General features: G+C 40.7%; 1 protein-coding gene across 2 annotated transcripts in view; it reads left to right on the top strand.

Annotated features, from left to right (window-relative positions):
* sky (GTPase-activating protein skywalker) overlaps positions 1–26,064 on the top strand; it is a 392,630-nt gene that overhangs the window by 179,747 nt on the left and 186,819 nt on the right. For both annotated transcript variants that reach the window (XM_067151605.2, XM_067151606.2), the window contains exon 3: positions 20,303–20,491. In XM_067151605.2, the coding sequence (XP_067007706.2) occupies positions 20,303–20,491 (189 nt within the window). The remainder of the gene's footprint in view (positions 1–20,302; positions 20,492–26,064) is intronic.

The raw sequence follows: 26,064 nt of genomic DNA, 5'->3' as shown, positions 1-26,064 counted from the left end.
CCACTTCCTGCAATGAGTGTAGTATCATCAGCGAAGCGTGAATTATTGATTTTCTTACCACCGATTGAAATTCCACTATCCCAGCCATGTAGTGCTCTTCTCATTACATACTCTGCATAGATGTTGTAGAGTTGGGGTGACAATATGCAACCTTGCCTGACTCCATTTGTCACATTGAAAAATTCTGAGCATTCACCTTCCACACTTACGGTTGCATTATGACTATTATATAGACCTTTCAATAATGACATACATTGAGCACTTCCCACAACTTGTCCCACTTGACACAGTCAAAGGCCCTTTTATAATCAAGGAAACAAATACAGGCAGTGACACAGAACTCGCGGCATTTTTTAATTATCTGCCTCATGTTTGTTATTGACTCTTGTGTACCTTTACCTGCCTCAAAACCTGCTTGTTCCGCAGAAATCTGAAATTACAAGAACGTTTTTAGTTGTTGATTCATTATGTACAGCAGGACTTTGCTAGCGTGTGATATTAATGCTATGGTGCGGTAATTAGAACAGTCCCTAACTGACCCTCTTTTGTGAAGAGGGATGAGTACAGATGTGGTCCAAACTTTATGCCATTCTCCAGTTTTCCGCACTTTATTACATATTGAATGCAAAGCATGAAGGCCTTCATCTCCCATTACTTTCAGCATTTCTCCTTAATACTATCTATGCCTGGGGCTTTGTTGTTTTTCAGATGTTTGATGGCATTCTCAATTTCACTAAATAGGATAGCAGGCTCTGTCACATTCCATGCAATTGTTCTCTTATGCTATTACCTCTGCAGTACAAGGTTTCGCAGTGTTCTTTCCACCTGGATATTGCTTCTTTCTTGTCACCAATTACATTTCTCTGTGCGTCTTCAATCGCCCATGTACGTGGTTTGAACTCTCAGGTGATGCTGTTTATCTTCTTGTAAAGGTCACGTGTTTCATTTACGAGGGCAGATCAGAAAATAAGTTGCACTTCCCAGTTATGGCCATTTATTACACCACCTATACAACAGCAACACGACTATAACGACATAAACTGTGACGTCACTTTTCCACATAGTTTCCAAGAGACTCCAAACATTTCTGCGAATGCACAACCAACTTGTCGATGCCGGATGCATAGAAATTTCCTCCAGCGTTCTGCAACCACTCGGAGACAGCGGCCTTCACCTCCTCATCGGTCTGGAAACGTCGACCACCGAGCTCCATTTTGAGCTTACCAAACAGGTGAAAGTCACATGGCGCTAGGTCAGGACTGAAGGGTGGATGTTGCCAGACCTCCCACTTGAAACGCTGCAGCAGTTCTCTTGTTTAGCGGGCCTTATGAGGTGTTGCGTTATCGTGCAATAAAATCACACCGGCGCTCAATTTCCCCCGGAGCTTCTCTTTAATCGCTTTACGCAACCGTTGCAACGTTTGACAATATGACGCTGCATTGATCATCGTTCCTTTCAGCATGAATTCCACGTACAGCAAACCCTCCATGTCAAAGAACACTGTCACCATAACCTTACCAGCTGAAGGTTGAATCTTGGTCTTCTTTTGTTATGATGATGAGGCATTTTTGCAGCGCTATGCCGCAGACGGCAACAGGTTTCTGCGGCAAATCGTCACAGGCGACGAAACGTGGGTCCACCACTTCATCCCCGAAATGAAGCTAACATCAATGGAATCATCATAACGAAAGAAGACCAAGGTTCAACCTTCAGCTGGTAAGGTTATGGTGACAGTGTTCTTTGACATGGAGGGTTTGCTGTACGTGGAATTTATGCCGAAAGGAACGACGATCAATGCAGCGTCATATTGTCAAACGTTGCAACGGTTGCATTAAGCGATTAAAGAGAAGCGCCGGGGGAAATTGAGCGCTGGTGTGATTTTGTTGCACGATAACGCAACACCTCATAAGGCCCGCTAAACGAGAGAACTGCTGCAGCGTTTCAAGTGGGAGGTCTGGCAACATCCACCCTACAGTCCTGACCTAGCGCCATGTGACTTTCATCTCTTCGGTAAGCTCAAAATGGAGCTCGGTGGTCGACGTTTCCAGACCGATGAGGAGGTGAAGGCCGCTGTCTCCGAGTGGTTGCAGAACGCTGGAGATATCCAAGGTCCTCGTGAACAATGGCGAACACACTGCCATACGACATGTTCAGCTGCGGCACGATTTCTCTCAGTTTAATGCGCCGGTTCTGTCTAATGATCTCATTCATACTGTTGACCTTTGCACGGGTCCTGGACGTTGTGGGCCTGCCTTCACGATGGTTGTCCGTGATATCCGTGCGTCCGGCTTCGAATTGCTGACACCACTTTACGATACCTTGCCGGGAAATGGCCCGCTCCCCATACACAGCACTAATTTCACGAATGTCCATGCAATTCTTCCTTTTGGCCCATAGGAATCGGATTGTCGCACGCACCCCATATTTGGAGTGAACATCCAGTTGACGCGCCATTCCATTTGGCCACTATTCACACAATACTAGACAATACACCACAGTGACCTGCCTAACAGACGTGTGGGCAGTGTCTGTCACTTTCTCCGCTGTGCCCCCGTTTGTGATGGTGGTCTATTTCATCACAGATATTGGTAATATACTGTGTCATGTCATTTCTGCATTTACGCTGTATTTTGCGGCAAAGTTCTTTATATGTTTCCTCATCTTCTGCAGTTTGTATACCACGTTTCTCCAATATGCTCCTTTCTTCAATCAAGAGTAGTGTAGATTTTGAAATCCGGGGTTGTTTTGCTTGAGGGGTCTTAGGAACTTGTTTGGGAAGGGATGAATTGATGATTTCCTTCATCTTGTCCCATGTTTGAGAAGCAGCTCATTCCTCCTCTACTAACTGGAATTTTGTTCTTATTTTTTCACCAAACTTATGGAGAATATGTTTGCCAGTAATGCGTACCTGTTTTACTCTCACGTTCTTCAATGATTTAATTTTTATCTGCATTTTCATAGATAGCAGTATATGATCACTACCACAGTCTGCTCCAGGGTAGGTCTTACGATCCAAGATTGAAGTCTGCCAACGTTCCCTCACCAAAATTAAATCAGTTTGTTTCCTAACCTTATCCCCAGGAGAAATCCATTTGTAGCGACACCTTGAATGATGTTGGAAGAGAGTGTTGCAGATAGATAAGTTGTTATTCGCACAAAATTCTAATAAACGCTGCCCGACGCTCGGTTTCGGCTCTCGAGCCAGCCAGCTCCCTGGTTGATCCTGCCAGTAGTCATATGCTTGTCTCAAAGATTAAGCCATTCATGTCTCGGTGCAAGCCAAATTAAGGTGAAACCGCGAATGGCTCATTAAATCAGTTATGGTTCCTTAGATCGTACCACTTTACTTGGATAACTGTGGTAATTCTAGAGCTAATACATGCAAACAGAGTCCCGACCAAAAGTGGAAGGAACGCTTTTATTAGATCAAAATCAATCGGTCGGCTCGTCCGGTCCGTTTGCCTTGGTGACATTTCTCACCCCCAGTCCGTACAGTCCAACTATAGGTCTCATGTGTCTGTCATCTATAGTCCTACTTATCTTCGCATTAAAATCCCTTTGGATGACTAATATTTCCTTTTTAGGTATCCTACTGATGGTATATTCCAGATGGTCGTAAAATTCCTCGATTTCTTCTTCTAGTGAAACTGAAGTGAATGATGTTGATGTTACAAGGAGAAGCTTTCATCTTAATACAGATGATTCTATCACAGATGGGCTCATAACCCATAACAGCATAGTTAAGATTCTTTGGAATTTGAGTCATGAAATGGCCACAGCCTCTTCAGTGTGTCTCACTAAGTCCAAGTATGCCCAGATCATGAAGTTTCATTTCTCTTTCAATGATGTGAAGTTTCCCCATCTGCAAGAAACCTCGCACATACCAGGTTTCTATTCTTCTGACGACTCGTAAGGGTGGTTTAGATAAATCTGAACATTCCGAGGCTCCTCTCAACCTTGTGTCGAACTCCCCCCCCCCCCCCCCCGAGAACCGACTGGGGGACTTACTCCAGAATCTAATTTGAGATTGGATAAAGCCATGAGGTTGTGTTGGGAAAATAACAGTGGTGGTTTCCCGTTGCCTTCCACTGACCCACCATTCCTGTCTGCTCACCGACCCAGTTTCCCCCTGGGATTGGATACCCAATTTTCCACTGGGTTGCTCGGCTTAACATGGGCACCGCGTGTGGGTAGAAATGGAAGAATTGAGGCTGAGAGAACTCTCTTGGTGAATTCTTATAATCGCATCACACCCCCATTTAGACAGAGTCTCATGATGATCACAGAGACTCTCCCTAGGTCACTTCCCAGGGCCCAAAAACAGAACAGTCAGTCAAAATTTCTTGTAAAAAAATTAACAAAACTCAGTCTACCTATTCAATACAGTACATATGTACATTTAATACCAGTACATGTTTTGAACTTTAATAGGACCTTCTTCAGCTAAATAATCTAGATAGAATTCATAATACAGAGGGGTCCAGAAAAATGTAGACACTCCTTGTTAGTTAATATCTTTGGAACAAAAGGACATATCGTAATTCTGGCGCGGTACCATAGTCCATTGTTTTCTCAACAGATGATGGTCATGTGAATGGCACAACAATTTTGGTGCACGTTTTCCAGCAGGTGACAGTGCAGCTATGAAGTATGATTTACATTTGAGCAATGCAAGGCCGTATTGAAGTGGTACTGGAAGTACGAAAACATGATGTAGGTATAACGGCAATGGCGTAATGTGTACGGAACTTGGCCACCAACACGTACAACAATTTCTTATATTCGGGATAATGTTCAGGATGTGCATAAGGAAAGGTCTGGCTGACCAGAAACATCATGTCCTGCTTTCAGCACTGTTGTGTAGCAACATTATATTAGGTCACCTCAAAAATGTGTGAATCAGGGTGCACATAAAAGCGGGGTAAGCCGATCAACCGTACGATGAATTCTTAAGGCTGCAAAGTGGAAAGTGTACATTCCAAGATCATTACTCGCTATGAATGAGTACGACCCGGATCAAAGGATGGAGTACTGAGTCGTTTGAAGGCATGCTTCGCGAGGATGAACGGTTTGCAGGGATGGTTATCTGATCTGACGAGGTGCTATTCAAACTGAATGGTACTGTAAAACGCCACAACTGCATGTACTGGATTCTTGAAATTCCTCACGTTCATCTACCCAGTGTTAACGTGTGGTGTGGTCTGTCATCGCTCAGTTTGAATGGCCCATTCTTCTTTGAAGGTACCGTAACTGGTGAGGTGTATCTTCATGTGCTGCAAACATCGATTTTACCTGCCATCCGAGAGGGGGACACTTTTACCTACAACAAGATGGCACTCCACCTCACTACCACAGAGATGTCCGAGCCTACTTGGGTGAAACTCAACCTGGACGTTGGATAGGTCAAAGAGGATCTGTTGAGTACCCACCGCAGTCTCCAGACCTTACACCTCTTGACTTCTACATGTGGGAGACCTTGAAAAATGAAGTTTATCGACAGAAGCCAGTTACACTGAACGAGCTACGAGAAACCATCGAGGCGTCCCGTGCGGCTATCACACAGACAGTTCAGCGGAATCGATGTTGTTTGGCTGCTAATGGGGTCAACAAGTCCAAATAAAAACACATCAAGATCCTAAAATGACATACTTGAAATACATATTATGAAATGGGACAATGAATTTTTATACATCCAGTGTAAAATACCTTAATAACAAATCTTTAAACCGTGTTAACCTTATAAATTCTTGCCGGACTGAGTGTCTCAGACAGTTGAGGCGCTGGTCTTCTGACCCCAACTTGGCAGATTCGAGCCTGGCTCAGTCCAGTGGTATTTTAGGGTGCTCAAATACAACAGCCTCGTGTCAGTAGATTTACTGGCATGTAAAAGAACTCCTGCAGGACAATTCTGATACCTCAGCGTCCCCAAAATCCATAAAGGTAGTTAGTGGGATGTAAAGCTCTACCCAGGGAGTGGCGCCCCTGCCTATGTGAGTCCCAGAGCATGCTGACCCGGTGTGTAGTATCTGGTAAGGGTCCCAGCTCAGGGTTACGAGTGAAGACCTCAACGACATCAACTGCGGAGAGAGTGACCTTCGGTACGGCGGAGATGTTGGAAGAGGCAGCCCTGTACTTGGGGATTAATACGGGTACAACACACAAAGGGCATGACGGTTCCACACGTTAGTGGCGGTACCTCGACAGCGTCTGTTCCCCTTGTTAGGGGTGGCTGAATCACAACTCACCAACACGTCTGGCAAGCGTGGTGTTTTATTGCCGAACACCTTCCATAAACTCCTATGACTTCGAATTTTCAAACGAAACTACCCCAGGTGAGTAGAGTGAAAGACTCAGAATCTCACACTGACAATACATCAGTCTGCCTCAAGGATTCTGGGGGAGGCAAAAATTCGAAAAAACGACTAAAAAAGTAAGAATAGCCACATACAACGTAAGAACTATGAGACTAGCTGAAGACCTGGTAAGGCTAGAACAAGAACTGCATGACATAAAATGGGATATTCTGGGTATTTGTGAGACTCGCCTTCAAGGAGAAAAAGCTGAGACCCTTCCATCAGGTCATGTCATCTTACATAATAACGGGGATGCTTCTACACATAGGGTTGCTATTCTTGTCAATAAAAATATCAAAGAATTCATACACAAGATGATTTGTGTCTCTTTCAGAGTGATATATATCGTCCTCAAATTGAATAGTAAATTCTCCATACAAGTCATACATGTCTATGCTCCAACCAGTACTTCTGACGAGGAGGCAGTGGAACAGCTGTATGAAGATATCACCAAAGCGAAAAATTCAGAAAAGAGACAACTCTGTATCATCATTGGAGACTTTAATGCAAAAGTGGGTAAAAAGGAAATTGGAGACCCAGAGAACATTGGTACATATGTGCATGTTAAATACTAATCAGGTACCTGATTTTTGCCTTGAGGAGGTAATTTTGACTGATGATGCCCTCAATGAAGGGCGAAACATGTCTCAAGCGTAATTAAGAATAAATTCCTAAATGTAAAATTTATATGTATTGAATAGGTGACAAAATAAACCATTTAGCATCCTACATATGGACTAGGCGATCAAAACGAAAGAGGAGAAAGATTGCTAGAATATCTCACAGCCGAAAATCTCTATTGCATGAATACTTTCTTTAAAAAGCCCATCCAACGAAAATGGACATGGAAGAGCCCCGATGGACAAACCAAGAATGAGATAGATTTTATCCTGACCAACAAGAAGAAATATTGTATAGATGTTACTGTTCTCAACAGATTTGATACAAGAAGCAACCATAGGTTAGTTCGAGCAACCTTCACATTTGACCTCAAACTTGAACGGTCCAAAATGACGAGGGGGAACACTTTTCTAAGAGTAGAGGACTTAGAAAAATATCAATCATCATTTCAATAAGCTCTTACTAAAAAACTTAACCCAAAAGAAGATTTTAAACACTTGGACGTGAACGAACTTAATGAGAAAATTACAGTCAGTATTCAATGTGCAGCAAAGGAGATCCCATTGAAGAAAACTTATAAGAGGAGCCGACTTTCACTTAATACCATGCAGCTCATTAATAACAGGAAGACAGTGGACAGGGATACAGCAGAATACAAAAATCTTAACAAGATCATTCGCAAGGAAATAAGAAAAGATCTAAGGAAATTTAATAAACATGATCGTGCAGACAATTGATGAAAATAAAAACATGAAGATATTAAAGAACAACATGTCTACAGGAAGACCAAAAATTTCAAAACTTAAGAACCAAAATGGAGAAATAGTCACAGATAGGCAAAACATTACTGAAGTTATTAGAGATTTCTACTACAAGCTGTATACATCAACCATTAATAAACCATCCAGTGATGAACAACTATACCAGAATTATACACATGAAGTAACACCGGAAGTAACCACTGCTGAGATTGAAAATGCACTTAAACAACTAAGGAATAAAAAAACCCCTGGGGAGGATAAAATAACGAATGAAATGCTGAAATTAGGTGGAAGAGATCTGCTAGAAGCCATGAGAATACTCATGAACAAGTGTATTAACTCTGGAAGAATACCAGAAAATTGGAAAAATGCTGAAGTGATACTTCCCTTCAAGAAAGGTGATGAGGAAAATTTAGAGAACTGTCATCCTGTTAGTTTATCACACCTTTACAAGCTCCTGACTAAAATTGTAACCAACCGCCTCACAAGAGAACTGGATTTTTATCAACCTGCCGAGCAAGCAGGATTTCGTAAAGGTTTCTGAACTGTTGAACACATCCAGACTATTTGTCGTCTTCTTGAGAAAACCACTGAGTACAACATCAAGATTCATCTGGCCTTCATTGATTATAAAAAAGCTTTTGACTCAGTGGAGATTTGGGCAATCATGAAGGCACTTCAAAATGCCATGATAAACTCAAGGTATATAAAGCTTCTGGAAAACATTTATGATCAAGCAACGATGGTAGTCAGAGTGGATGAAGACCTCATCACCAATAAAATCCCAGTTGGCAAAGGAGTTTGACAAGGTGACACAATCTCTCCAAAGCTGTTTACCCTTGCCTTGGAAGATGTATTCAAAACCCTTCATTGGGATAATGAAGGAATAAAAATCAACGGGTTATATTTGAACCACCTGCGTTTTGCCGATGACATTGTGCTCATATGTGAAAATCTAGGTAAGCTAGAAAGCATGATCCAAGAATTAAAAACTGCTTCTGCTAAGATTGGTTTGGAAATGAGCATTAATAAAACGAAAATACTAAGCCCAGAGAGTCGACCACTTAAAATGGGAAACCAATATATAGAAGCTGTCGATGAGTACATCTATCTCGGACACAAGATAAAACTCGGAAAAGACAACCAACGTGCAGAAATTCCTCGCAGAATAGGTATGAGTTGGACTGCATTCCGAAAACTAAGATTCATCCTCACCAACAAGGATGTTCCAATTAACCTGAAGACCAAGGTTTATAATACGTGTGTGCTGCCAGTTACTACTTACGGTCTGGAAACGATGACTCTGACGAAAGAAAGTGCTCGCAAGCTTCAGCGGAAGACAACAAGCTATGGAGCGACAGATGCTAGGGATCAGCCTTAGGGGTAAGATCCCTTCAGAGGACATCAGGAGAAGAACTAATGGAACAGACATCTTAGAGAGAGTAGCAAGACTAAAATGGCAACGGGTAGGTCACGTAGCTCGACAAGGCTACAACAGGTGGACTTTGTTCACTGTAGACCATGGGACACAAGAGAGGCATTGGAAGACCCCAGAAGAGATGGCTCGACGACATAAAGCTGTTGGCTGGAACACGCTGGTTCCAAGTGGCTCAAGACCGAAGACGATGGAAGCACATGGAAGAGGCCTATATCCAGCAGTGGATTGAAATAGGCTAGAAAATAAGAAGAATAAGAAGAAAGCTAATAATATTATCACAAGTAATATCTTGAAAATCTAACATCACTGGAATGTTTATCCGCACAAGTGGTATCAATTCATCACACTAATATCTGAGGAAACAAAAGAAAGAACAGGATAAATTAAAAGTATGTACTCTGGGGCTATATGTAATGAACATAAATTCAACTTTACTTACAACTCATAGAGGCTTCGCATGTACACAGTGAGGGGTTATACAATGGTAAGGATCCACCAATTCAGTACACTATTGTAGTGTATCGAATTGTTAAGGATCCACCAAATCGATACACTACAATAGTGTACGCTACAATAGTGTATGGAATTGGTGGATCCTTAACAGTTGTGTATGTCTAGTGACGTCAATACTGAACCACTATGAAACTTTTAGTGTGTAACATTGAGAGGTTGACGCTGAATTGACGTTATTCAAGGTTGAATGTTGAGGCATGTTGTTATTGACAGAAACTGGAAGCAGTGTTAAATGAGGGGTAAAAGATGAAGAATGGAGGTTTGTTTACTAGTTTTGTAAAACCTATTTAATACCACCGTGTAAAGTATATTAATTTTCATGGAAATTTCATTTATATTTCAACTCGGATTTAATTTTCTGGTCCATCTGAACGTAGATATCTTTGAGAATATTAGGTAAGAGGCCTTTGTATTCTGTGCAAATTTTAATGACTAGTGTGCTTCCCTGAGTAATGTTTTGGTCGTCTTGCATATAACACTTCAGGATGATATTATTACTCATGGATTGTGTTTTTAATTACCTTCAGTCTGTGTTTCTAGTATTTCTTAGTAAGAATTTATAAGGTTGATGTGGTTTGAAGATTCGTTACTGAGGTGTTGTATAGTGGAAGTATAAAAATTAATTCTCATTTTAAATATATGTATTTCAAATGTCATTTTAGGATCTTGATGCGTTTATATTCAGACTTGTTGACCAATATCAATATGTTGGTTATAAATGATTAATTCTGTCTAGTTTCAGTATGTTGTAATATCTTTATAAGAAATTTCATGCTATAGCGTAAGTCAATATGGATCAGATCATGGGGTTTATCGTTTGTAATGGAAAAATGGTTCCAGACTGTGTCATTTGTTACAGCTTTCCAAACCAAGTCAGTCCATCCCACTGCATCCAGTATGGTAACAGATTTGGTGAGATCAGCAGCAGAAGATGCAGTGTCATAGTTTGCTATGAGCTGTCTGTACTGGCTTGGAAAATGTAAATGATGCCTTAATCAAGAGGTTGGCAGACAGAAGTAGTGTTCAGGGAAAAGAACATTTACTGGTCATTTTTAAGGTTAATTCAGGAAAGGAAGTCACATTGTCCTGGAAAGTAAAACTTTCCTGTTTTGGTTCTTAATTTTTTTAATTGAAAGAAACAAGCCAATCAGTCATGATTTCTCGCATTGTCCAAGTTTTTCTATTAGCTCTCCATTCTACTGATAACTTCCTTATATCCAGTCCTTTAAAAACAGCGAGGGTTTGGTGCCTTTGCAATAACAAGACTTTTTGATGTTTCACATGCTATATCTGAGCAGTCAGTCAGACAGACTTTAGAAAATCCCCTGTGGATGGGGGACGCAGATGAAGAATACACCCACGGTACATCCCCTGCCTGTCGTAAGAGGTGACTAAAAGGGGTGACCTAAGGATGATGGATTTGGAACCATTAGATTACCTTTGATTAGTACCATTACGTGAGGAACACCACGGGTCTGCATTATCCGTGACTAGTACCACACTAGGCGAGGAACACCACGGGTCTGCATTATCCGTGACTAGTACCACACTAGGCGAGGAACAGCACGGGTCTGTGTTATTTGTGACTAGTACCACTAGGCGAGGAACACCATGGGTCTGTGTTATTTGTGACTAGTACTACTAGGCAAGGAACACCACAGGTCTGTGTTATTTGTGACTAGTACCGCTAGACAAGGAACACCACGGGTCTGTGTTATTTGTGACTAGTACCACTAGGCAAGGAACACCACGGGTCTGTGTTACTTTCTTTACAATTGGCTTTGTCGTACTGAAACAGATAGGTCTTATGGCAACGATGGGATAGGGAAGGGCTAGGAGTGCGAAGGAAGTGACCGTGGCCTGAATTAAGGTACAGCCCAAGCATTTGCCTGGTGTGAAAATGGGAAACAACGGAAAACTACAGAACTGCCGATGGTGGAGCTTGAACCCACTATCTCCAGAATGCAAGCTAACAGCTGCACGCCCTTGACCACATGGCCAACTCGCTCGGTGGTCTGTGTTAGCTGTGACTAGTACCACTAGGCGAGGAACACCACGGGTCTGCGTTACCTATGACCAGTACCACTAGGCGAGGAACACCATGAGTCTGTGTTACCTGTGATTAGTACCACTAGGCGAGGAATACCGTGGGTCTGCTTTGCCTGCGAGTAATACCCTAAATGCGTAACACCATGGTTCTGCTTTACCAGCGATTTAGTACCATTATGAGGAAATGCTGACCTGGATTTTGGATCTCTTTGGACAACAAGCATCATCCCTAACAACGGTGTTACTTTTTTGAGAAAGCAGGATTATTTTTTCTCAAGAAAGCATGTTATTTTCAAAATATTGTATTTGCAAAGTCTACAACAATCTTACTGTGTGTAGTTTGCTGGCAATAACACAAAACTATTTAGCTCTCAAAGGCAAAAATTTACATGAGAGTAACATTTTCCTCTTTTAAATTTTTTCTCCTGTCTGTCTCTCACACAGGGTTTCGAGGAAGAAGAGAAGACTACACAAATATATGGTCAGAGCAACGAAAACGGATCCAATCATTGCGCATGAATACTGGGCCAACAGGAAGGCTAGAAAGTGTTGATTTCGCGTGGTCCTAAGCGACCCATTTGCAAAGAAGAAAGATATATCTGTATGAAGACAACATTTCAGTCTACATTAGCATTAGCAACAAAACCATTTTAATTTTTCCCCCCCCCCAAAAAAAGTAAGGCATTGCGAGTTGGATCCGCTGATTATTTTGATTTCACATTCATTCTTCATTATCACTTTTTAATTTTTAGTCAGAGGATGAATTTTGTGTTTTGATTGTCATTACATTTCATCTTGTGTCATACCATTAGGGGCCGATGACATAGATGTTAGACCCCTATAAACAACAAGCATTGTCATCATCAAACTTTTGAAATTTTTCCTTCACTAAATTTTTTCTCCAGAAATTTAGAGTTTTGTCGGGAAGAGCATTAAAAAATTGACCAGTTTCATCTTCTTTGTTATAACTTGCAATAATGGAGGACACTTTCTCTCTCTACTCTTAAGTTTGTTGGCCAGTGACATCAGCAGACTCCCTACACACAGTTTTGTAGCTAATGTTGTACCTAACTCACTTTTTTTCCAGCCAACCATTCGAAGCTCTAAAATCTTCTCTTGCTACTTCTGTATCCTTTTCTTGAGTAATAGTACCAGAGATAAGAATGTGTTTCTTGCAGTTTTAAGCCATTCAAACAGAGGAAGACCTTGAGTTTTAGGAAATTAGTTTTTACTATCACTGTTCTCACACAGTTTTAATATGCTGTATTTTTGTCTGAGAGTTGAATTTATTTGTGCCTTGCCCACACCGAATTTACCCGAGTACTTGGTTTGTATTTTTCTGTTGCCTCTCTATAACTTCAACCTTTTTCCGAATTGTTAAACTTTACCTTTTAGATGTCATAGCTATGGTACTGAAAGAAACAGAGTACACAGAACTGCGGGGTCTCTCACCTTGACGCTCCATTGCCAGTGCTAAGAGTGGACTTCACTATGTGGAAATGAAGAGTAACAGATTTATGGCTCTCCTTTCAAATTCCTACTAATGCTACTGTACTTGCAGATACGCAGCAGGGTACTACGTACAGCCTAGATGCACAAACATTTCTAGGAAATACAGTACCTATGGTGCACTACATTCAATTGTATTCACAAGTCTTTTGAAATGTATAAACCTACACTGTCATGCAGTTCAGTCTTCAGGGCTATTACAAATGATTTGAGCGATTCCAAAGCTCTACAATAACTTTATTATTTGACATATTGTCACAAGGCTTTGCACACACATAGAAAAACTCAGGTTTTTGTTTGTTTGACATATAGAAATGTTTGATGTGCTCCTTTAGTGATTCTGCAGACATCAAGCCTATAATCAAGTTCGTCCCACACTTGGCGCAGCATGTCCCTATCAGTGCGATTCGAAAGCATGGTTGATGCGAGCTCGCAGTGCTGGCAGGTTTGTTGGGAGAGGAGTTGTAAACATAGTCTTTCACGAAACCCCATACAAAGAAATCGCATGGGGTTAGGTCAGGAGAGCGTGGAGGCCATGACATGAATTGCTGATCACCAGCTTCACCACGACCGATCCATCGGTTTGGCAATCTCCTGTTTAAGAATTGACGAACATCACTATGGAAGTGGTGTGGAGCGTCATGCTGTTGGAAGATGAAGTCTGCGCTTTCCTCCAGTTACGGCATGAGCCAATTTTCCAACATGTCCAGATACACATGTCCTGTAATGGTTTTCTCACAGAAGGAAAAGGGTCCATACACTTTAAACTGCGAGACTGCACAAAATGCATTAACTTTCGGTGAATTTTTAATGTGTTGCACGATAGTGTGAGGATTCTCTACCCCCCATATTTGCACATTGTGTCTGTTCACTGCACCATTATCAAAAAATGTTGCTTCATCACTGAAGACAAGTTCCGTACTAAACCCATCCTCTTCCATACACTGTTGCGACCGCGCCTAAAATTCAAGGCGTTTGACTTTGTCATCGGGAGTCGGGGCTTGTAGCAATTGTAAACGGTAAGGCTTCTGCTTTAGTCGTTTCCGTAAGATTTTCCAAATGGTCGACTGTGGTATGTTAAGCTCTCTGCTTGCTTTCTCTGGCGACTTCTGTGGACTACGCATGAAACTTGCCCGCACGTGATCAATTGTTTCTTCAGTCACTGCAGGTCAATCCGTTGATTTCCCCTTACAGAAGCATCCTGAAGCTTTAAACTGCACATACCATTGCCGAATAGAGTTAGCAGTTGGTGGATCTTTGTGGTACTTCATCCTGAAGTGTTGATGCACTGTTAACAGACTGATGTGAGGGCATTTCAAGCACAACAAACACTTTCTCGGCTCCTGTCGCCATCTTGTCTCACTGCGCACTGCTCACTGCTGCTGTGCTCTTGTGCCAGAAATCTGAAGTGCGACTTCAGCAGACCAAAACTTTTTGAGTTTTCCTACATGACTGTTGAGTTTTGTGACCATATGTCAATTCCTGGAGCTACAGTGAATTTATGAAATCGCTTCAATCATTTGTAATAACCCTGTATTTGTGTCCATAGTGAAGAGGTGAAAGCATATTTTGGGACCATGGAATAAGTGTTCATGTCCACACCTGGAAGTGTCCACAGAAGAGAGGTAACATTATTGTTGGAGTAGAATTCATGTCGGGACATAAAACTTTGTCCATGTCAGGGGAGTGTCTGCATCTTAGAGGTGGCATATTGAGAGGTTTTATTGAATAGAAGAGAGAAAATGTAAAAGGCTTTCTTATGGATTACTTTACTCACACAGCTTATAGTTTTGTTTTGTACTATATGAACAAGAAAATAAGTGTTATATAGATTTTATATGTAATTTTCAACAGAAAAAATCACTGAATGAAAAAGAAATTTGTGAAAACTTTTAAAATCTGAAACCAAACGAGTGATTCAGGGCTGTAAGATTCATATTGTCTGAAAAATGAGCTCATATCAAACAATCTTTTCATTTTCTGGTTGATTCTGTTTTATATGTATGCTCATCATTTGAGTTGCTGCTGCTTCTTGGTCTCAGGTGACCTACATTTTGACCTCTTCCTCAAAACAAAAATCACCTCCACCATCAGCTTTAAATTCTTTCATAGATTTTGTTTATTCTTGTAGTAATGTATTTCTGAGGGGAACACGTTTTGTAAATATCTGCTTCACATTTTGTATTCCCTATCAGGCATTCAGTTTCTGAGTTTAACCTTACTAATGTATCACCAGTATGGAAATAAAATGTAGAGTACCTATGATCCATTCAAAGTTTGGAGAACAAACAAAGAATGTGACCTAAGAAGTCATTATTACATATTTGTGCGGGATATAGGCTGATTGCGTTAGGGAAAGTGAATGCCAAAGATGCTGTTTGTGGCGCTACTAGAATACATACATACATACATACATACATACATTATCATTATAAACCGTTATGCCTTTCAGTGTTCAGTGTGCAAGCCTCTGTGAATTTACTAAATGTTGCCACAATCCTCTATTTGCAACTAGTGTTGTGGCCTCCTTTAGTTCTATACCTCTTATCTTTAAATCGTTAGAAACTGAGTCTAACCATCATCGTCTTAGTTTCCCTCTACTTCTCTTATCATCCATAACAGAATCCATTATTTTCCTAGGTAACCTATCCTCCTCCATTCACCTCACATGACCCCACCACTGCGGCCAGTTTAAGAGTACAGCTTCATTCACTTAGAGTTCATTCCTAACTTAGCCTTTATCTTCTCATTCTGAGTACCCTCCTGCTATTGTTCCCACCTGTTTGTACCAGCAGTCATTCTCGCTACTTTCATGCCTGTTACTTGTAACTCATAAGATATCCTGAGTCCACCCAGCTTTCACTCCCGTAAAGCAAAGTTGGTCTGAAAACAGACCTATGTAAAGTTAGTTTCGTCCAGGAGCTGACCACCTCCTTACAGAATGCTGTTCATCGCAACTGCAAGCTCACTGCATTAACTTTACTACACCTTGATTCAATCTCACTATATTGCCATGCTGGGAGAACACACAACCTAAATACTTGAAATTATCTACCTGGTCCAACTTCGTATCACCAATCTGACATTCAATTCTGTTGAATTTCTTACCTACTGACATTAATTTAGTCTTGGAAAGGCTAATTTTCATACCATACTCATTGCACCTCTTTTCAAGTTGCAAGATATTGGACTGCAGGCTTTCGGCACAATCTGCCTTTAAGATCAAGCCGTCAGCATAGGCAAGACTGCTTACTACATTTCTGCCTAACTGAATCCCTCCCTGCCATTTTATACCTTTCAGCAGATGATCCATGTAAACTACGAACAGCAAAGGTGAAAGATTACAGCCTTATTTAATCCCTGTAAGTACTCTGAACCAAGAACTCATTCTGCCATCAATTCTCACTGAAGCCCAATTGTCAACATAAATGCCTTTGATTGATTTTAATAATCTACCTTTAATTCCATAGTCCCCCAGCGTGACGAACATCTTTTTCCCTCGTTACCCTGTCATATGCTTTGTCTAGATCTACGAAACAAAAACACAGCTGTCTATTCCTCTCTTAACATTTTTCAATTACTTGGCGCATACTGAAAATCTGATACTGACAGCCCCTCTGTGGTCTGAAACCACACTGGTTTTCATCCACCTTCTTCTCAACCACTGATCGCACCCTCTCTTCCATGATGCCGGTGAATACTTTGCCTGGTATATTAATCAGTGAGATACCTCAATAGTTGTTGCAATCCTTCCTGTTCCCTTGCTTATAGATAGGTGCAGTTACTGCTTTTGTCCAATCTGAAGGTACCTTACCAACACGCCATGCTAATCTTACTACTCTATGAAGCCATTCCATCCCTGCGTTCCCATTATACTTCACCATTTCAGGTCTAATTTCATCTATTCCTGCTGCTTTATGACGATGGAGTTTATGCTTGAGTAAGTGGAAAGGATGGTAAATAATTTCACCATCATCATTTTCCTCCTTCCCATGAGTTTGGATGTTCGCAACACAACCAGGAAGATTTCCTTTTACGTTGAAGATTTTCAAAGTATTGCCTCCACCTCTCCAGTGATTCCCTGGGACCTATTTTGTGTTCACCTGAATTACCCGAAACACTGGGTTTTTTTCCTTCCTAAGATTCTTTGTTACTGTCCAGAAAGGTTTCCCTGCTGCTTGTCCTAGCCTTTACAGGTAATTACCAAATTCTTCCCACAACTTCTTTTGGATTCAACAACTATTTGTTTCGCTCTTTCATCTACATACAATTCCCTGTCTGCATCGACCCTTGTTTGGAGCCATTTCTGATAAGCTCTTTTTACGTTTACAAGCTGCTCTCACTTCATCATTCCACCAAGATGTTTGCTTTTTCCCATCTTTACACACAGTTGTTCCTAGGCATCCCCTTCCTGTTTCTACTTCAGAATCCCTGTATGCCACCCATTCTCTTTCTATATCCTGAACCTGCGTACTGTCTACTGTTCGAAACTTCTCACTAATCATATCCATATACTTGTACCTAATTCCAGTTTCCTCATCCTGGTGATTTTCTGCCCTTATTCGTTTGTAGACAGATTTCACTTCCTCTATCCTAGGCCTAGAGATACTTAGTTCACTACAGATCAGATAGTGGTCTGTATCATTGAAAAATCCCTGGAAAACTCGTACATTCCCAACAGACTTCCTGAATTCGAAGTCGGTTAAGATATAGCCTATTATGGATCTGGTTTCCCTACCCTCCCATATGTAGCGGTGAATAACCTTATGCTTGAAGAATGTATTCGTAACTTCTAACCCATACTAGCACAAAAGTCCAGCAAACGCTTCCCATTCCCATTAGCTCCCATTAGCAGGCAATATGGTCAAAAGTATAACATTATGGAAGAATCACAACTATTCTCCATCAAATACCTGAGGTTGTGCAGAGGGAGTAAACCTCTAGTTTCCAGAAGCATATTATGTTGGAAACTAGTGGTGATTATAGCTAGTATGCCAGGACAGCATAGGTATACACTGTCCGTGCTGTAAACATAGTTCGAGAGAAACTAGGTGAACATCCTGGGGAATTACAGTACTGTTTGCACAATTGTTGGTAATGCTTATCGCTGGTGCATGGTTCTGCCTGTAAGCGTGGCTTTGATAGCTGCAGCGTACAGATGTATGTCAAGAATATTCTGTCACAATGAGTAGTCATACTGTTACGAATATAAAACTCCATCTGTTTCATTACTCTAATTTATTTCAGGATGGCCTAATAAATGTACACACACATAATTAAAAAACAAACAATTCCGAGCCGGGCTGATTGGCTCAGACAGTTGAGGTGCTGGCCTTCTGACCCCAACTTGGCAGGTTCGATCCTGGCTCAGTCCGGTGGTATTTGAAGGTGCTCAAATACGTCAGCCTCGTGTCGGTAGATTTACTGGCACATAAAGAACTCCTACAGGACTAAATTCCGGCACATCGGCGTCTCCGAAAACTGTAAAAGTAGTTAGTGGGATGTAAAGCAAATAACTTTATTATTATTAAACAAACAATTCTGACCAGTTATGAATGGCCGCACACTAATTAGCCTACCAGTCTATTTACAAATCTCTGTTCTGTACACACATCGGGAGTCCCGGCTGGTTGTTACCTGATAACATCTGTAATCCTTACTTTCACTTTCCCCCAAGTCCAGTCACCTCCTAGAGCCGCTGTGCGTAGATAGCTGAATTTGAACATAGTGTCATGGGCTGTATAACACACGACGACTGTTCGTTGGTTCGAACTCCAATGATAGTCTGGTACTTCACACAATCACATGAAGTGAACAACAATCGGCAACAGCTCAACAGTATCCAACAGCAGGACGATACTCACAACAGTGAATATTAACACACGACCAATTATCCTCACGCTCACGATAACTGCTTCAATCGCTGATTCACGGTGGTCCTCAATCCACAGAAGTACACACACACACACACACACACACACAGTACTCTAAGGCAGTGCACAATTTACTGTCCCTTACGCCGTCTCCTATTCAGCTACTCACTGGACGCTCTGACACCACAACAACGGTTCCTGGTTTAGACCTCGGTGGGGCACTGGCGACAGCCAACACTTCTGTCGCCCTCAGCCCATTAGTCATTACTCAGGACAAACACTTTGAATCATGTGGCATGCCATAGTTTTCATCATTTTCTTTGCCGGTGGTATTTGTAGAGGGAACATGGAACAAAGCTTGATACATTGTGAACATCATCTAAGCTGTAGAAATGCAATTTGTCGTGAAGAGGAATGTGGACTATCTGAAGAAAACAATGTTATTTTGTTTCATATTTTGTTTCTAGTTTGTAATGGTAGTTTTAAGATAATATTATGAATATTGCTCTCAGATGTACAATGTTAATGAAGTGTGGTTAAGTGTAAGAGAGGACCATGAGTCCTAACTTTGCCACTACAAATAAAGGCAAATATAATAATAATAATAATAATAATAATAATAATAATAATAATAATAATAATAATAATAATAATAATAATAATAATAATAATAATAATAATGCTCTTGCAACACAGAATGATCTTCAGATATCAGTACCCTGGTCATTATGATCACCATACTAACTTATTCACCATTGAGCATTTGTGGGTCTGTATTGGGTGTCATCTAGTCAGGTCTTTGACACCGGCTGCAACCCTTGGCCAGTTTGCCACTGGGGGAACTCCAGTCCGTTGGATGATATTTATCACCTTTGGTGGCGAAGAAGAAATGGATGTAGAAGAATTAGGATTGATGTAGAGAGAACCTCTCTATTTGAAGACAGCAGTGTACAAAGATGTTCAGATAGTCCTTGTTTTGTATTTTTATGTTTGTCCATGTTTCCTTTTCTGTTGCTCCTCCTTCTTAAGGTTGCCCCTTTCTAACACTTAGACCCAAAAGATGATAGTATATGGTTTAATTTCAATTAAAATGTTTGAATGTTTCTAATCTTAATGTTTTGTATATTCACTATGATTGTGCAAACTGATATTTCCTAAATTGTTTCTACTAAATTGTGTGTTTAGAGCTACCAGAGAAGACAATCATCTTGCCGCCCTTTGTGGAACACTGCCATAACATCTCCTATCATTTGACTCGGAAAGGCCGCAATGTAGTGGATCGTGTTGTTTGTGTCCTGGGTTATGCATGTCCAGACATTACCTACAGCCCAGCAGTTTACCCTATAACTGCCATTCTTCTACACTATTTGACAGGTAGGAAATAAAGCTGCCTCATTGGCAAATGAACATCATGCTGAATGTCTGTTATGCTTTCTTTGTTTATTTCAGTGAATCAGTATTATGTGTGAGAATCCCTTAAACCCTCGGGTGGGTGTGCATTTCTTCATTATGCGAGCAGGTCTGTGTTTCATTTTGTGCCAGTCTTGTTTGTCAGGGTTTTGGGGACGAGAAGTGCAAAATCATTGGGGTTTTGTTTTCTTCTTGCTCATATTTCATTCACTTATCAAGATTATTGCAATATTTACTAACATAGTGACAAATGGTACAAAAGTCTAACGGCATGAATGTTACCATTTGTTCAGATATTGATTTGAAAATTTCTGTTTTAATACATTGTTGTGAGTCAAGGGTCATAAATGTGATATCACTAAATTGTGCTGTTGTTCTTGGCTGAGAGCGTGACCATAGCCTGACAGCGATGGCAGAGTTTGTTGAAGTATTACCATTTGCAGTGGAAGAACTGTTGCAGGAATTTGATTTACCTAGCTACCTGTACTGGTTTCCAAACTTGTCAGGAACTGCTTCAAGAGTTCAGTGCTGAAACCAGTTGATCAATTATAGAGTGAACACTTCAGTGTGAACTTCATGTTATTCATTTTCAGTTATATACCAGTATTCCATTTTAACAGCCATGTAAAAGAAACGGCTCTTGATATAAAGGAAACTGCATCACCACTTGACTATTCATCAGTAAAGACTTATACTTTGATCTGAATAATAATAATAATAATAATAATAATAATAATAATAATAAACATACTTCCATACCACAGCAAACAAAAACTATGTGATCACATTCGTTGATTTCTAAAAAGCACATGACAGGGTCGATGAGAATCACTCATGAATGTTTTGTCAGAATTTACACTAGATCAAATAACAACAAATATTATATCAAGGAATTGCTTACCGAAATTACAGCTAAAGTAAAGTTTAGGGGTGAATGTAGTCAGGAATTTCAAATAAACACAGGAGTGCGACAAGGAGATGGGGTATCTCCATTGATTTTCAGTTGTGCTCTTGAAAAGGTTGTCAGAGAATGGAGGAAAGCAGGTGCACCATCTCACCATTTAGTACCTAAGAATAAAGGTATAAAAATTGACTGTCTAGATTTTGCTGATGATATGGCACTTAGAGCCAAAAACATACCAGATGCCCAAAAGCAACTTGATATTCTACAAGAACAAGCAGCAAAAATTGGACTTCAAATATCATACGAAAAAACTGAATATATGACTGACATCAAAAATGCACCACAAGAACTTATCATTGGCACTAACAAAATCTCAAGGATGAATGAATTCAAATACCTAGGTGAATGGTTTACAGAAAATTATAATGAAAGGAAATTTATAACTTCAAAAATTCGAAGATGTAAACTGCTTTCAAACTAACAAGAACCGTTTACAATAAACAATACTTTTCATGGAATAGAACAATAAGATATGACATTACAATACAGTACTTGAACCAGCAGCACCATACGCTGCGGAAACTGTCAACCTACAACAAAAGCGATTAAAAGAACAATTAGAAATTAAAGAACGAAAAGTCATGAGAAAATCTTAGGACTAAGAATCAACAGAACTCCTGCTATGTGCTTCCAGTGCGGTGTTGTCAGCAGGGATTAACTTGGTGGTTCTAGTTGATAGCAAGTCGTGAATCTAAGTAGAGCTGAAACTTTACCGTTGGTTGGCTGGTGTTTCACAAAGACCTCAATTTTGTATCTTGAGAAGAATGTACAATTTAAATTAAGTGATGCTCTTATATAAAGAAATACTTTTATTCTCTGCTGGATGGCCATCATTGTACCACTGTATATGGAGAATTCACTTATACAAAAAATGTTTTCTCACCAAAGAAATTTTAAGGGTAACTACTAAGAACATTCAAAACCTATCATGTCTAGCTATCAGCATGATGAAGCTTTAAACAAAGTGTTGATTTTTCTACTAGTAGTGAAGATTTGAGTTTTTTTAATTTTTGGTTAATTAAGGGCTTGTGTCATGGTCAACTGCTAATTACCTGGATGGTTTTGATGTCATCAATCATCATCATCGAGTCACCACCAAGCTGCATTCAGGCTGTCACCCAGATGGCAGATTCCCTGTCAGTTGTTTATTTAGTCTTTTCTTAAATAATTTCAAAGAAGTTGGAAATTTGTCAAACATCTTTATCCCCTGTGAGTGGGGGGCACGGGAGAAGAATATACCCATGGTATCCCCTGCCTGTCGTAAGAGGCAACCAACAGGGGTGACCAAGGTATGATGACATTAGAACCATGGGAATACTTGTGATAGTACCATTAAGTGCGGAACACCATGGGTCTACGTTGCCTGTGATTAGTGCCACTAAGTGAGAAACGCCACACGCCACGAGTTTGGCTGGCACGTGTGATTGGTACCACTATGTGAGAAACGCCACGCGCCATGAGTTTGGCTGGCACATGTGATTGGTACCACTATGTGAGTAAAACCATAGGTCTGCGTTGCCTGAAAGTAGTAGTACCATTATGTGAGGAACACCATGGGTTTGTGTTGCCTGTGGGCGTTGCCATAATGTGTGATGCACCGTGCGTCTACATTATCTATGATTAATACCACTATGTGGTTAACACCATGAGTATACGTGGCCTATGATTAGTTCCACTAAGTGAGGAATACCAGGGGAATACCAGTGCCTGTGATTAGTCCCATTATGTAAAGAACATCACATGTCTGCATAGCTTGTGAGTAGTACCCTTATGTGCGAAACACTATGGGTTTGTGTTATCATCGAGTGGTGCCATTGTGGTGACATACTGTGGGTCTACATTTCCTGTGATTAGTACCGCAGTGCGAGAAACACCATGAGTCTACGTTACCTGTGCTTAGTACCACTATAGGAGGCATGCCATGGTTCTGCTTTACCAGTGAATAGTACCATTATGAGGGGCTGGTGACCTGGATTTTAGGCCCCTTTAGATAATATGTATCATCCCAGTAATTAAGACATTGTGAATTGGATCTACTGAGAGTTTTTTGTTTCACAATCATTTTTCATCACTATTTGTTTTATATTCTAGTCAGTGGATACATTTTGAAGTTTTAACTTTCATTTTGTCAGACTGAGTGGCTCAGACAGTTGAGGCGCTGGCCTTCTGACCCCAACGTGGCAAGTTCGATCCTGGCTCAGTCCGGTGGTATTTGTAGGTGCTCATATATGTCAGCCTCGTGTCGGTAGATTTACTGGCATATAAAATAACTCCTGCGGGATCAAATTTTGGCACTTCGGCGTCTCTGAAAACTGTAAAAGTAGTTAGTGGGACGTAAAGCAAATATTATTATTATTATTATTATTATTATTATTATTATTATTATTATTATTATTATTATTATTATTATTATTACTATTATTATTATTATTATTATTATTATTGTTCCGAAGTATCTGTGGAACAGCAGAGGTGAAAGAAGGTGCGGGGGTGAACGGGTCTCAAACTACGAAATTAAAGTTAAGGTAAAATTTAACAAGGTTATATTTTCTTTTCAAAATTAAGAAATAACAAGAATGGCAGGTACAGAGTAGCAAGGCAACAAACGTACAATTACAGTACTAACAGGATTTGGGCTTCGAGCCCCGAACTCATAATTCTTGAGCAATTAGCCCAACCTTAACCTAAAAACAAGATACAACAGAGGGGCAGAAAACCCCAATCATGCCCAGGAGCACTGGTTCCCAATTACACAGTAAAGCCTCCTAGAGGCACGCAGAAACAAATTTCAAAAGAGCGATCCGCTCTCAAAGTTTAAGCCTATCAAAGGCCACACCAAACTCCACCTTCAAGTTGTCCTCTAAGGACATAAACACAGGGGTAAAATACCCAACCTACTGAGGCCTATTAAGTAAAGAAACATGAAAATTACATGGCCTCAAAAAACACCAACTTGAGAGGAGGCGTTCTTGCACTCCTAATACATTTTGTTTAAAACCTAATCTGGCACTAGGCCGCTAATGCCATACTAAAGAGGTGACTTATATAACCAGACAATTTACATTACGTTAAGGAAGAAAAGGTTGTGAAAATAAGTTCACCTCAATGCGATATGAGTGGGAGCTCGACAGGGTTAAACACTCTCTATCCCAATTTGTAGTTTAAAAAGATAGAATAGATACCAAGTGTTTTTACATTTTAAGGGAAAGTTACATGGTAAAAGGCTTCGGACCTGCCCCGAGAGTTAAACTGCTGAGCTAGCAAGAAAAGAAGTTAAACGGCCATTACCTTGTGGATGAACTGCTGCCCGAAGAAAGAGGCGATTCCCGCCCCCTGCTACGTACTTTACACACTGAAAGATGTTACAGAAGTAGCACAGAGACCCTAAAATCAGCAGTTTATATACTCTCGCGGAAAGTTTAAGGCGTTTCAGGAATGAGAACACCCTCCCACAACAATTTTATTGGTTAACCAAGAAAACCCCTACACAAAACGAAGAAGAAACACATTATTGGTGGAAAATTAATTCGAGAAATTTGGGATTGGCTAAATTCAAAACAAGGGGAAAGAAAGGGTTAATATTGCCAACTTAAACAATAACAGAAAGAAATTTAACAAGAAACAAACTTTTGAAATCAAAATTTCTCCCAAAAAAACAGTTCTTTCACTTCGCACTAGGGTGCACCATTGTAGTTCTTCAGTAGTGTCCTCTAGAAGAGAATGTTCACACTTCTTACTACAGGAAAAACAAAAATACGTCGAAAACGGCCCAGTTCAGAAACTTCAAAATTTCCAAGTAGTGACATCTTCTGAGAAACTTGAAAATTAACACAGTAGATAAAGTTCAGACTTCCTCCAGCAGAGGAGTTTCAACAGGCGTAAAGTTTGAATTAGCGGCGTGGAGGTGTACCGCCCGGTACAGACCTCCCCCCCCCCCCCCAAAAGTCCCTCCAGGGGTGACACATGAAATTTGTTTGAAAACAAGGTCCAAGTTATGATGTTGATATGGAGACTAATTGCAGAAGTATTTACAAACAAATTTTCTTAAGCGATAGGATCCAGATTCAAAATTCTTTATAGTTATTGCTGATGTAATGTCTTTATGTTTGTAGAAGTTGAATTCAGAAGGAAAAACTTTAAATTCTTGAAAGAGAAGAAAATTTTCTAAGTCCACCAGATATTGCAGTAAAATCCAAACAGGTAATAATTGTTGATGTGAAACGTCCATGTAACTGACTAAATATATCAGTTGCCGATGACTTTGACTCGGACCCCTCAAGTACCCTGAGATACCGCTCGCCCGCACTATGAGAGGAGTAGTGGTGTTGAAGCACGCCACGCCCGCGGCGAACATATACAGGCTGCGGGCAAGTAGCAGGTTGTGCGCCGCACATCAGCCTTGGCCGGGAGGAGGGCTCCGGCTCGCCGTGCACAGGTCGACCTCGCTGGAGTAGAGGGGGCCCTTCCTCTATCCCAGTCGCGGCACGGCGCCGCGCGGCTGCAGGGGCACTGAAACATTAAAGCTCGACGGCAGAATTTTTGTTGGACCAGAATGATAGTAGGGTACATTCAT

This window comes from Anabrus simplex, chromosome 7 (genome assembly GCF_040414725.1).
Source record: "Anabrus simplex isolate iqAnaSimp1 chromosome 7, ASM4041472v1, whole genome shotgun sequence".
Classification (NCBI taxonomy): domain Eukaryota; kingdom Metazoa; phylum Arthropoda; class Insecta; order Orthoptera; family Tettigoniidae; genus Anabrus; species Anabrus simplex.
This window is presented reverse-complemented; position numbering and strand designations above follow the sequence as displayed.